Genomic DNA, 14056 nt, shown 5'->3' with positions numbered 1-14056 from the left:
ACCTGAAGACCTATTTGCCACCGAAGCCAAGAGGAGGATAATCATCCTTTTGAACATCCATTAGGGAAGTGACTTTTCCTGTCTGGATTGTTTTTGCCTTTGAATGATCCTTCTCTGGGTTGGGTCCAGAGACTGACAGCAAGGTGCATGACAGATGGTACTGATATTATATATATATATGTATTTTTTTTTTTCTCCTTTCCACTGGGAACCTTTCTCCCAGGGTTTGAACAGGCAACCGTTTTGCCGACAAGGACAGTGACATTAGAGAGGAGTGGACAGGAGCGGGCAGGGAGAGCACAGTGACGCAGTGACTGCAGGAGCAGGCTGACCCTTCAGACAGAGAAGAGCATCTGCGTGACAAGCTCTGCGAGAAGTTTCTGTAAGTTTCCTTCTCGCCAGTTAAAAAGGGTAACAACTGGGGTGCACTTTTATTTCTTCCTGGAGTTTGGCCTGCCCAGTTTGGACAACTTAGTTTCAAACACCAGGTGGGAACAATGACACGGTGTCTTTGGTCATTTAAATTGCAATAAAGGCGGCCCTGTCAGTTGAAAATGGAATCCTTGGCTGTTGTGCTTTTGTTCTAGCCTGGACTGCTCATTAGCAATATGGTACAGAGGGTGGAGCATCCTGCTTAGTCACTCGGCCGTAAATTGTGCCCTGGAACTTGGATTTGCAGTGATGGGGCGGTTAAGTGTCTCGGAATAAAGAGATGGCGTAGACGGAGCTATCTAACATTCTGGCATCACCTGAAACTGTGGGCTCCTGGAGAATTTTTTTTTTTTTTTTTGAAGGAAAGCATTTATTCCACCAACCCTTCTTTAGGACAAGTAAGTCAGGAAGATGCCTCGGAGATCCCTGCTTCTAAAACCAGCCTTTCATGGGAACCTCCGGGGGGGGGGGGGGGGGGGGGGAGGTTGAAACCTACCAATTCTTCACTTGGCTGGGGCTGTGATCTGGGGCAAGTCAGTCTGGCCTGGAGCATCTGGCTCCTGGGTTGGGGCTCTTTCTCAACCCCCCCACACCTGAAGTACCTCCCTCTTAAGGATGATTTCATCAGTGTTAAAGTTTGACAGAGAACATTGGACTTTCTTCCTTCCTCCTGGGATTATTCCATGAAGAACAATGAAGCCGTCTATGGCAAACTGCTCTGCTTGAATGGAAACTGGATCAATCTGGAATTAAGTGTTGAGATAACAGAAGTGCATCTCGACTTCCTTTTCCTCTCTCACCTGAATGAGGTCACGGCTCAGACGGTGTGATCCAGGTGAAACTAGAGATGCTTTCTGGTTAGGACGCTTACTTAGGACTTGATGAAACCTTACGATAAAATATTTGTGAAATGTGAGTTTGAGTTTTATGGGGAAACCAAGGGGCTCGTGGCCTTTTGCAAGATTAACAATCACATTACGTGCATGCCCTGACTTGAAAAATGGGCACAAGAATGCCCACGGGCAGAAGGTCCCGGATAACTGTAATTATAGAGAAAACAGAGTAGAAAAGCAAATTAAAATAACAAGCGAAAAGAAAAGAAAAAAGAAAAAAAAAGGAGGGAAAGGAAAAGACTTTGAAGGCGCTTTTTCCATAGGAAAAAAATATTTTATTTTTTTAAGAACAAATTCAGTTTGAAACAGACGTGGAATGTGACCTCACGGGTTTCGTTTCTGGGGGCTGACTGCAATGTGGAAGTAAAGCGGACCGAAAACCTAGGACAGGCTATTAAAGTAAAACGAATAAAGAAAAAAATATTTATAACTCAAGCATAATACTGTGTTACTTACAAATTGGACAACGAAAAAATTTTAAATAAATATCCATGGTACATAATTACGGCACAAATATGCAGCAATTTGGCAACCTTTTATACCATTTTTTCCTCATTACAGTGCAAAGGGGGAATGACACTGCCGTTTAACAAGCTGTAGCTAAATACATTGCAAAATTCAGATTTTGTACAAAACATCTTGCTTAGACTTTATAAAAAACCAACATTGCTCTATGTACACAATCTGGGTAAGAAAAGCCATTTCTGTCTTGTTTTCATGTGTATTTTTATTAAAAAGGTGAATAAGGCTACTGTAACACCCCAAATCCATATACAGTAAAATCTGAACCTATTTACAGCATCTTCACTTAAACATTATGGTGCAAATTCCAAAGTCAGGTGACTAGGGATGATAATACAAGCAAGGCATTTACAGTAACTTTTCCAAAGCTGAACCAACTTCAAATAAAGGGACAGTTGGTAGATTGTCATATTCTGCACCAGACACAAAACAGACGCACAGAACACTTTTCAATTGGTTGCAGGTAACTCTTCATCAATTCATCTGATTTCACAGTTTAGCATATAACCAAAATGTAGCCAACCGATGAGACACACATTTGATTTCATTAAAATCAGACTATTTCCCATTTTTCCCCTTCTTGCCCCTCTCCCCCATCCTCAAGGTTAATTTTTGATGGCTTACAAGAAAATCTTGTATGGATGCACGTAAAGGAGAGGGTAGGGTGATGGAAAGAATCACATATGTACTGTGGCTGGTCGCCATGACAACCCTCCACAGACCTATGATATAGATATATATAATATATATTGTAGATATATATTATACATATATGTACACATGTATACCACTCACCCACTCACACATACACACACGCACTTTGGACCAACATCATTTTCAGGTTCAGGAAATAGAGAAGGAATAATTTTCTGTGACAACTCATTTTTGCAGGTATTCACTGGAGGTTTGAGAACCTTAAAATGCTGTTGCTACGTTTCTTTTTTCTTCCCAATTCAGAAAGCAAAGTGTTACCATGGTAACGGGACTATGTTAAAGATGTCTATTTTGCATAGCACATAAAAAGTAGGTTTCCTGTTTACTCGTTTTGTTTCCCAGAAGGGAGGGGACGAGGGGACGGGGAGGGCAGCGGGGAGAGCGGAGGGGGCCGGAGCTGAACTTGCCACCGCAGCCCCTCCACATGACCCGGTGGGTGTTGGCAAACACTTGAGCCGTAAGGCAAGGGCAAACACAACACAGAGAAGAAATGCCCGGACATCTTGCCACTGTTCAACATATGGTGCGGTCACGTCCATTTCCTGGTGTTTGGGGCTTGCATTTCCTAGTCTAGGTTCCGTGAGATGCCTTCAGAGGACTGGGTTATTTTTGTATTTACTCTCGTTATTGTTATTTGGGGAGTGATGATGTTTTTCCCAGAAGTAGCTGTCCAATTTTTCTTTTTTAAGCACTGAGCGTTGAGACCACGCAATTGCCACAAGTGAATTTCACATCCTCTGGTGTGATTTGTGTGCAATCTTAAAATATATATTAGTAAAAATCTTTCACTTTCTACCCCTTGTGTTCTCTATACCTATTATAAATACGTGCTATCTTCCTTCTCCCCCTCGACATCATCGATTTCCGGCTTAAGGACTCGAAGAGGTTCGCCGTGTGCTTCACCTAGACACAGAGCAGCTGCGCTGTGGCCTCGCTCAGTAGCCCCCCCTGGGCCAGCACAGCACCTCCCAAAACCAAAGTGTCAGGGAGGCTCCAGGGGGGAGGGGGGCGGGACAGGTGCACTGAGGAGGGGAGGGGGCGGGGAATCTGACCTACCTTTTATATAAGAGAACTCCTCAATAACATCAATGATGATGGAATTACAGCCTGTTTGACCTTTGGCTTTTCAACTTCTAGGTCAGATTTGGCTCTCTGCTATTCTCCTAAATGCTTTCCCTGTGTTTAATAAAATGTGATCAGTATAGCAGCTGAGTCTGCTTTAAACATCATCCAAAGCAGACCGACTCTCCTACAGCTTCCAAGCTGTACATCTTATTGCCAGTACCACAACAGTCCTGCCCAAATCTGTCATCAGCGGCCCACTGCCCCCTTCCCTCCTGGCCTGTTCCTCTCCCAACAACGCCCCTTTGTTCTCCCCAGCCAAGAGGGACTCTGGTTTTCCTGCACGTTGCCATGTGATCAGAGCGGATTCCTTCAAAGGCACCCTCCTCCACTGCGAGTGGTGGTGTTGCGTCTCCTACTTGCCTCTTAAAATCTCAGCCAAACCAAAGTGCTGTGCTACCTAATTGGGTTCTCCCCCACCCGACCCTCTGCTTCGGAGGCAGCGGCGTTGAACTGCATCTGCAGACAGCCCTTTTCCCTGGCCCGCCCCCTTCCACAAACTCCTCGTCTTCCACGGCTGCCAGCCCAGTCTGGCGTCTGGCCGCAAGGCTCCTTATTAGCAAACACAACTTCGAGAAGCGTATTACCCATTCCGCTGTAGCTGCGGTTCCAAGTGCGTGGAGCAGGAGACCCCCCAACGTGAGTGTTCCAGCAGTGATGCAGAGTGTGGAGGGGGAGCCGGAGATCGGCAAGGGGGGCGGGGGGGGGGTGCCACGGTGAGGATTGGAAGCTGGACCTCTTGCAAGCCTCCCCCAGCCCGAGGTCTGTGGGTCAAGTCCGGACGCTCCTCGGGAGGGACACCCGAGGCAGAGACCGCATTTCCGGGCGCAGCGGCCCGGGACACCGGCCCGGGAGGCTCCCACGGCTCGCCCGGCTCCCCCCATCCGGGCGCTCCATCTCCCTCGGCTCCCCGCAGGCCTGAGTGCCGCACATGGCTTGGAGGTGGAGGGGTGGGAGGCGAGCGCCGCAGCCCCAGCGGGCTGCCGCCCTGCGCCCGGCTCCCCGCTGCTGGCGAGCGTCTGTCTCCACCACGGCTGGGGCGCTACGGCGAGGTAAGCTGTCCAACTCAACAGGGCTCTTCCGAGAAGCGGCGTTCCCTCTCCCCCGCTGTGCTCCAGTCCAGTCGAGGCACAGGGGGTCATCAAACCCTCCTCGGGTGGCAGCGGGTCAGGAAGTTTCCTCCGGGAAAGCCAAGGCACCGCCGAGTCTCAGACCTTGTAGTAAATGTTGGCCGGGCTCTGGGGGGGGCATCTCCTGGACTATGTACACGGGGTGCCCGTAGTCCCCGCTGACCTTCTCGTAGTGGGGGCAGAACACACTGTCCGCAGTCCGCAGCGGGATGATAATGTCACTGGGCTCCGAGCCGTTATTGTTGCCGCTGCGCTTGGGGGTGGCCAGCGTGCTGAGCGACAGCGTGGCCGTGTGCTGCGGCGAGTGCTTCCTGTGCCTCCGCCGATACTTGAGGAGGAGGACCACCAGCGTGATGATGATGACGATGAAGATGATGCATCCTGAAGCAATCCCTGCGAATAAGGCCACTTCGGAACCGAGGATATTGTTCCCGGAATGTCCGGCGCTGCTGCCGTCCGTGCTCGACCCTGCCGGGCGGGGAGACACAAGGGGCAGAAGGGTCACTGCGGGGCGCCGGGCGCGGCCGGCGGCAAGCCACACCACCCCAAACGCGCAGGCGGCCGCGCGCCCGCGCCAGGCCCCGTCCGTCGCGGCAGAGCCAAGGGCGGCGCGGCCCCCACATCAGGATGGGCGACCCTGGGGGGCCTTGCTGGCGCCTCGCAGCCACACGCGCCACGGTCCCTCCACGGCGCGGACGGGCGGGGACACACGCAGGACGCGGCCCCTTGCTCTCCCGCCTTCCTCCCTGGGCGCTGGCTCCGTGGGAATCTCAAACCTCCTGCACTCTGAACAGGCAAGCCCTGCCTACTGGCACCGCGGCCCGAGCATGCCCGGGACTGCTGGGGCCTGGGAAAACGCTCAACTCGTACCTCGTTTGTATTATTTGATTTACACCTAAAATATATTTGGAAGGCGGCAGAAACTCTCACACTGAACAGGCTGCCAACCCAAATGTTAAGCACGAAAAAAAAAAATCGCCTGGCATCATAATATGATCCATTTATCAGTTTGTCACAAGAATTTGACACATCTTGTCATTGGAAGTTAGAAATAACAACTTCCCTCCTTGACGCTTGGAGAGATGGGGGGGGGGGGGGGGGGATATTGCTGCAGATGCTAAATTCACACCACTACCAACCAGGCACACAGATCCCGGATACAAAACTGCTGAGGTCTGCCCAGCAACCGCCACATAAAAATTTCATTAGCGTGCAAACAAATACATAGCTATCTGTTCAAGGACTGTTAAGAAAATGAAGTTAAATGACAGCCAACTTTCTCAGGTATTCTAAACTGTGGCCCAGGATCCGTCTGGTATTTTATTTTACACTGAAAATGTGAAAAAAAAATTCAGCGGTATAACCACCTGAAAAACGCGGCATTATGCAATATTTCAAGATGCTGCCACCTAAAATGTAGAAAGCGGATCAATCGGGCTCTTTGTGGATTAGGTATAATTAGAGGAGGGATTAGAACATTAATTATATATACATTAACATCAGCTCTAAGCTAGTGTTGCAACCGGCACGATTAAGTGTCACCAATAAAAATAACTTTGGTCTGAATGAGTGGTGCTCATAATTGACACCTACATCTGATGAATTCTACTCCTCTGAATGTGAACCTTTCGTGGGAATGAGTTATTTTGTTCTGATTGAGTAAATTAATAACAACTAACTGAGAGCAAAGATTACCGACTCCAGGAACTACAAGTTAACCCAACTGGTATCCAAGTGCTCGGACTCTGTTCCACCTCTTGGGACCCGAGGCGCCCGGAACACACAGACCTATCCACACACACTCATGCTGCTATACCTGGATTTGGTTTGACAAAGGGACTTGTTGTTGAACTTCTTCCATTTGTACCGGCTTCTAGTTCTGGGCGTCGTGTTGGATCATTATGCCTGGTTGACCCAGCGGAACTTGCATCTATATGAGAAAGAATAGATTACTTACAGCCCAGGCGTCTAATGAGATCTAGCTCTAGGAGCTTTTGGATATATATCTCAAGAGGCATAAATAGCAATGAACGTAAGATTCTTTATGCAAAGTACTGTGACATACAAGAATATAATTTTCCTTTTAAAACAAAACGGTTATACTAGTTATTTCAGAGGTTTAGATTGTGAGGCCATCTGTGCAAACTATAGGGATTCTTGCATTTGGCAGGCAGAGCATTGCAGATGACATTTCAATTTAAACGAGCAAGTTGATTGACTACTATACCAATTTCTAATTAGAAGAATAATTCTGCACAATAGGTTATCTGTATGTGAAAAGGCTCAGTGAACTAAAGTCTTCTGTAGTCAAGATGCAGAAATGGGCAAAATGGCAGAAACTTAAGTTTTCCACTCTGGATATCTTAATTTTTGAATCAAAGAGGCCTTTCGTTTTTAAGAAGAAAAAAGAGTGCATATATACATATATACACTATATGGCAATGGACATCGGACCTGGCTGACCTTAACTTTTAGAGGAATCTCTAATAAAAAAAAGTGTGTTACATTGACTTGAGGCAATCTGTCAGTGGCTCAAGGTACAGAGAAAGGTCTGCTTTCAAAACTACGCTACAAGGGACCGAAAGCGGGCATTAACAGCACTAGTGCCATACTCGCTGGGGGCCGAACCAGATTACGGTGGCTTCATGAGGCAGCAGATGGTCTTTACCTTGTCCAACTTTCATGAGGATCTTCATGGCTCTTGTCTGGCACACCCCTCCCTCCTGGTTATCCAGGCCCTCCAAAGACCCATTTGATGTAGCTGATTAAAAATAAAATGGACAAAACAAAAAAATAAAGAAAAATCAGGAAATCAATAAGCCAAGTTTACATGAACATGAAATGTCTGAAAACAATTTGAAAAATAAGAATTCACTCTTAGTCACAAGTTTTCTGAAAGTATGGAATGCTGAAAGCCAAACATAAGAAAAAAACAGAAAAGAAAGAAAAATGGAGACTGTCCACACTGGTGCGCATATGCTATCTGGTTTCAAGTTTACTTAAGCGCTTTCTCCTTCCTTCAGAACCAACTGATTTAGTAAGTAGTCCACATACATAAAAGGGACAGCATCTTCCAAAAACCTTACTATTTCAGGGTCAAAGTCAAAAGAGCAAAAGAGTTAATACAGTCACTTTAAAACATGGTAATCATCCCACAACACCTGCTTCCTCAACTACAGATTTCCTGCTTCAAGAACAATTAGCTTGATGCTCCCTGTTTGCCAAGCATCCTAGTTCGGTAAACACTAAACGAGGAGACTCCCACACCCCCTCTCCTTCTTTCCCAAGCCTTATTTGAGATGAAGAAGGCGGCTAGGATTCAGGTCTTCAAATTCTGAAGTTTCTCTCCATCGTTTTGTACTGGACCAGAAACAGCAAGTGTGTTCTTATTACCGAGATGGACCTCAGGCAAACCCTTCAACCAAGCTACCTGCTAGAAGACAACTTGACCGACAGAGGGGACCACACATGTCCTCTGCTCGGTCAGGGCCCCGCGGCAACAACCCTGGGGTATATGGGGAGGACGTCCTGCAGCCGTGGCCTCCTGTTCACCAGCTTGATTAGCTTCCCACTTCAAGAGGGAGGAGGAGGAAGAGGAGAAAGGGCAGAACATTTGACCATTTTCAGTACTTTTTTAAAAAAACAACCTATGCTCTCCTCTCCTGAAACACACTGCCCTTCTGTCTCCTTAGGATGGTGTGTCCTCTGAATAGCATTTTAACTAAAGCTGCGAGAAGACAGGCTGCCAGGTACTTCACTGAGGAAGAAGATTTAAGTTACAGGTCAAGTTCCAGAAGAGAAAAGAAGGTGGAGAATGCTAGACATTTTCATTCCTCCAAAGTTCAAGGGGCAAGGAACAGAAGTGTTTCATATACATTTCTGCACTGTAAGTCATTCTCTACTTGGATTATCAAAGGCTTGTCTACTAACACTGTACTTTGCAAGGCACGGAAACAGGGACAGCATTTCTGGTAAAAATAAATCTGAAGACATTGTTTTAATGGGTTGTTTTCCAAATGGCAAACAAGGACTTCGTGCACGCATAGAAATATGCACGCTACAGATAATTATATTAGCTGCAAAATAAGGCACTTACTTACTTGTCTTTGTGTTCTTGAGTTACCAACTTTTACTTTCACTGTTTTCCTTAAAAACAATGGCTGCTTCTCGTGTGTATAAATATCTCTTTGCTTATCTGAGTGTTTCCTTAAAGTTTACAGTCTTACAACCACACCTCACTCCTCTGCTGATGCTGGCACTGAGTTTCTCCTGGGAAAATGGGCAACACTGCCATAATAATTTTGGGGGGTAAAAAGTAGACAGTATCTTCTCGTAGACTGTTGAGAAAATATCCGGCAGAGGAGTTAAAACAAATACCTATAAACTTTGTATGTCTCTGTGAATCGAATAAAATCTGTTTTTCTCCCCATTTCTCCATCTGCTTTCCCTTTTCCCTCCTCTACACAGGTTCCTAAATTTCAAAGTGTCTTTTCCTCCTAAAGGCATAAAACAGTGTGGCTATCTATGACCAGACACCATTTTGGGGAGCGCTATAATCTTCACTTAGTTATTTCAAGTTTTCTCAGTTGATCTTTCTCAAAAATTAGGATATGTTCCCATGTAGAAAAACGCAGAAAGCTGAGGTCTTTATTTGGCTAATGGCTTCAAAAGTTTAGTTTACTTAATTCAAATGGAATCTCCATGTTTTCTAAATCATATGGGCATAAATGTGCCCACATGCCAAAGTGCACCCAAATGCAGTTGAATGACTAACTTTTTCTGGCTAACAGCTTAACAAATACGTTAAAAATAAGATCTGAAGGATCATGCACAGAAAAGGGGGAGGGTACAGGGGTTTGTTTATCTTAACCTTGAGGTAATAAGGTCAAAGATTCAGATCTAAAAGGAAAAAATAAAGGAATGAATACCAGAACGGGTAAGACAAGGTAAAGAAGCATCACCTGGGAACAAAATTCAAAAGTGCTGACTGCTTCTCCTTCTTCAGTTTGGAAGCAAAATCACATTTGGGTGATTTTTTTTTTTTATTTTAATTTGTGGTCAACGCCCTTTCTGAATATCAATACTTTCATGCAGAGCTCCTTTTGGTTTACCCCAAATTTTGTCCAAGTAACCCCCCAACGTAAAGAACTCAAAGTATTCAAATCAATTGCAATCTATAATCGAGCATCCACAGACTCTAAGATGGGAGGAGGAAAATTGTGCAGCAGGAGAATGAACCTGCTTTGCATCTTTAACAGTTGAAACTTTTTTATTCCTTGGGTGAGGGGAAAAAAGCCTTCTGGCCCTGAGTTGTATAGAGGGAAACGGAAGCTTGTGCCTTTGTAGGGTTCTTGGGGTTCTTGGACACCAGAGGCTGCTGCTGGTTGGGAGGGGGTGGGGCTGGTGAAGGGGGAGGGTGGGCCAGGAGGCAGAACACTGTGATATGCATTCCAGACTCTGCTTTATTCCCCTTTAAGTCAACTTGGGAGCAGCAAAGGTTACTGGAAGATATTGAAAAAATTATTACTAATGTTAACATGGCATCCCCAATAGCTGGTTGCTTAAGAAGGGGATAAGCTATATAATACAGTGAGATGTTCTGCCATGAAAAGGTTTTTGCCCCGCCCTCCGTTAGAAATGACCTGAGCGGTCACAGAAAACCCGGTTTTCAGATGCCAGCAACCCACGGAAACTTCAGACAGTAAACTTCAGAGCAAGTCTAAAATAATTTAGAGGGACTTGAACTTATTTTGATGCCATAATGAAAATTAACCTCACTCTTCCTACCATACCTCCTCATCAGGGAGTGTAGGGAGTGTGGTTCTCAGTGTTGAGGTCCCCCTGAGGTCCTCCTTGCCTTGACCAAGGACCCTGACAAGTGTCCCGTCCTGACTGCCCCTCCTTATGGCGGTGAGCTTTGAAATAAAGCCACAAGATTAAACTCTGATTTCTGCCATAACACCCAGTCACCAAGAAGCTTTAAAAAACAGGCTTACAGCTGACTTTGAGAAACAAGAAATTGCTAATGCTTTGGGATAAAAATCTACTTTCATTTCAGCAGACAATGTTGCAATGTTTTTATTGTTGATTTGAATGTATTAGGAATTTTTAACTTAGAGAGTAAAAATAAATTGTTACCTCATTATACTTCACTTTTTTCTTTGTGTCTCTCTGCCGGCATTAGCTAATGCCACCACAATTATAGTATTACTAAATGGATGAAATTGCATTTAATCATTTAGAGACGGGAAAAAATAACACTGTTATACCTAAGCTTTTAGTGCCCAGACATTTTTTTCCCCTTGGCCTAGAGGAAAAAAAATAGACTTTATAAAATTAAAAATTACTAGAAAAGTTTCTCCATCCAGTTAGAAAATAGGCTTAATAAAGATACATGGGCATTTTATGGCCTGCTTTTAAAAGCTTCTGCTTCGGGGATCTAATTGCATGTCCTAAGTATACTGAAATCACTAGATTGCTCCCCTGGGGCCTGATTTTCAGTGGGTGGAGATCATTGCTCAGCAAAAAAGTACCCGGAGTTCACACTGCCTGAGAGTTCTTCACATCTGAAAACTGCACCAGCCAACAGCTGTGGTTGCCCATGAATTTGCACACGGACTTACACTTAGCTGCAGTTCTGACTCACTGGCAATCCTCCGCTGGTTATCGGAGCAGGGAAAAGAGAACCAGTGAATAAAACAGACTAAAAGGGCAAGAATCTTTTCTGGCTGTGTTTTCTAGACTGTGCCCACGGAGAGGAAGTAACAGTGCATCTTAACCTGGCTTCTTCTGATTGTTACTGCCCTGCACCCAGGGGGCTACGCAGCAGCATTGGATTCGGGCTGTTTTCAGTCTATCACATCGGGAACACTGTGCTAATCAGATGGAGAATTCGCTGCTGGGTTTGTGCCGATATACGAGCCTCATTCAAAAAGAGGTCAGGAATGAGGGCAGCACAAAAAAATTCTCCAGGATAATATATAGCTTCACTATGAAGCTATGAAGGAAAATTCTTGGTTATGCTGGAAAGGATGAAAAAAACACTGCTACTCTGGAGGGTATTTCAAACTATTTTAAAATGTAGCTTGTTGGGATGGGGCGGGTGACTGACACTCAAAAGCAAATATTTTCATCCACTTCATCAAAGCAGTTGACCAAAGAGAGACAGGTAATAAGCTATATAGGGTCAGTAAAGCGACAGAGTTCAGTTGTCTGATAAGAATAAAAACCATAATTTATATAAAGCTACACGGGACACATTTGTCTTATCTAATTATGAAACAGCATTTTATGACAATTCTCTATCACTATCATCCTCCCTGTACTATTCTCTTCCACCATGTCATGATATGCTGGCCCTCCTACTTTTGATTTCTTCAGGCCAGTTTTCCTACACATCGGTCTCTCTCCTTCAGCTCAACACAGACTCAGAAGAACCAAAAGCCTATCACCTGACAAACTGAGGAACAAAAGAAGCAGAATCAAGTGAGAAACATGGAAAGTGAAGCCGTGAGATTCAAATAAACATGGCACACAAACTAGGTTACTGCCTTCCACCAGGGCTAGCAACTCTCGGAAAAGAAAAAAAAAAGATGGAATGAGATCTGCAAGTTGGAAAACAAGGAGCCTGATAAAAATGTAATCAGTTACTGTGAACATACAACCCAGGAAACTAAGATCTATCTCCTTAACCCCCTGACATCAATTCATATTCACAATGTGGACTACGGAAACAGGGACTCAATCTCCAGATCTCAGTGCAGATTTTAATGCCTCAAGGATGAAGAGTATCCTTTCATATACTGACTGAGGAGAAAGATTCCAAACATGGAGATGATAATGCTCACTGAATGCCAAAAATAAATGCCTTTTTCTGTAATTTTAATAAAAACTTCTGAGACAGAAACAGCTGTATAATGTGCCAAAAGGAGGAGGAAAAATTCACTTCTAGCTTCTTTTTATGTGTTTTTCTTTGTGGACTTACAGTGCAAGAGATGAGGAATGTGTCATCGTGAGTTTCCAAGGGCCTCGTTATTTTTGTTTGGCAGGATGTTAAAAAAAAAAAATTCAGCATTATTTCAAAGCACATGGCATTTCATCCCATAACACCAAATTTGCCTTATCTTTGCTATATAAACACTTCTTAAAATGGCCTCAATTTGAAAAAGGAAAAATACAAAGGGAGATATTTTCAAAGTGAAATAAAGATCCACAAAAAGGTTTTGTTTTTGTTTTAATCCCTACTTGATGAGACAGCTCCTGCTGGCATTTGATTAACTGATTTCAGTGTGTGGGGAACAGGTCACAGTTTAAACACTGTATAAGGGACTAGTGAGGTAGGATGTGTGTGTTTCTCACCTAAGGAAACATTGTTCCAGTATGATAAGAAGAATCACTTGAATTAAAACCACATCACTATGGTTGTGTTTTGAAATTTTAAAGCAGTAAATCATGCATTAAGAATTAATAACGGGCATAGCCCCAGTGACTTCTACACAACACAATTCATTAGTTTCTCTGCTAGACAGAACTGTTTGGAAAAATGAATTTAAAAATGGAGTTACAATTTAGACCTTCCCTGTTGCATTCTAGTATTAAAATGTGAATAAAGATAGCAGGTATCAAATATAAATGGATGCTCTTGAATAAAACAGTGTAATTTAATTTTCTCAGTTTCAAAGGTTCATCATGAACAATGACAGGCTATTCTATTGACAGCTCAGAAATAAGACGAGGTATAACAACCTTGAAGCAGTCTGGTCAACTGTCTTTGTGCATTTACTGGAAGATTTAACGACATATATTACTCTGCCACTTTATATTAATTTGGGGGAAAGAAGGGGGAGACAACAGGATACTATGCAGAAGTGCCAGTATATTCACTCTATCTCCTATTTCATAGATCCCATGAGACTTGGACATTGAGGGAGGTCAACCTACTGAGAAAACAGTAACAATATAAAGTAACAGTCACCACATCCAGAGCATAAGAATTCTATCACTGCTTACTCATAAAATCTTTCAGCCATCAAGAACTGTACACAAAGATGCAGTTCGTGACAATCATTAAAGATGCTAAGAGCCGTAGTTACCTTTGAGAACAGTCCTGCAGGATCACTGATTACATACCAGGCTGAAAAGGATGGGGTAAGAAGCGTTGACTGTGTGTGCGTGCATGTGCTGTGGGTGTGCGTGCGTGAGCATGCACGTGTACACACAGGGACTATATGTCAACGAAAGATC

The 14056-nt window shown here is 44.4% G+C and overlaps 1 protein-coding gene across 1 annotated transcript in view; it reads right to left on the bottom strand.

Moving 5' to 3' along the window:
• Positions 1 to 1583: 1583 nt before the first annotated feature.
• EFNB2 (ephrin B2) overlaps positions 1584 to 14056 on the bottom strand; it is a 44296-nt gene continuing 31823 nt past the window's right edge. The window contains 4 exon segments of the mRNA XM_021695950.2: positions 1584 to 4930; positions 4932 to 5281; positions 6630 to 6743; positions 7482 to 7574. Coding sequence (XP_021551625.1) covers positions 4892 to 4930; positions 4932 to 5281; positions 6630 to 6743; positions 7482 to 7574 — 596 coding nt within the window. The 3' untranslated portion in view covers positions 1584 to 4891.

Source organism: Neomonachus schauinslandi, chromosome 3 (genome assembly GCF_002201575.2).
Source record: "Neomonachus schauinslandi chromosome 3, ASM220157v2, whole genome shotgun sequence".
Classification (NCBI taxonomy): Eukaryota; Metazoa; Chordata; class Mammalia; order Carnivora; family Phocidae; genus Neomonachus; species Neomonachus schauinslandi.
Note: the sequence above shows the minus strand (reverse complement) of the source record. Positions and strands in the feature narration are given on the sequence as shown.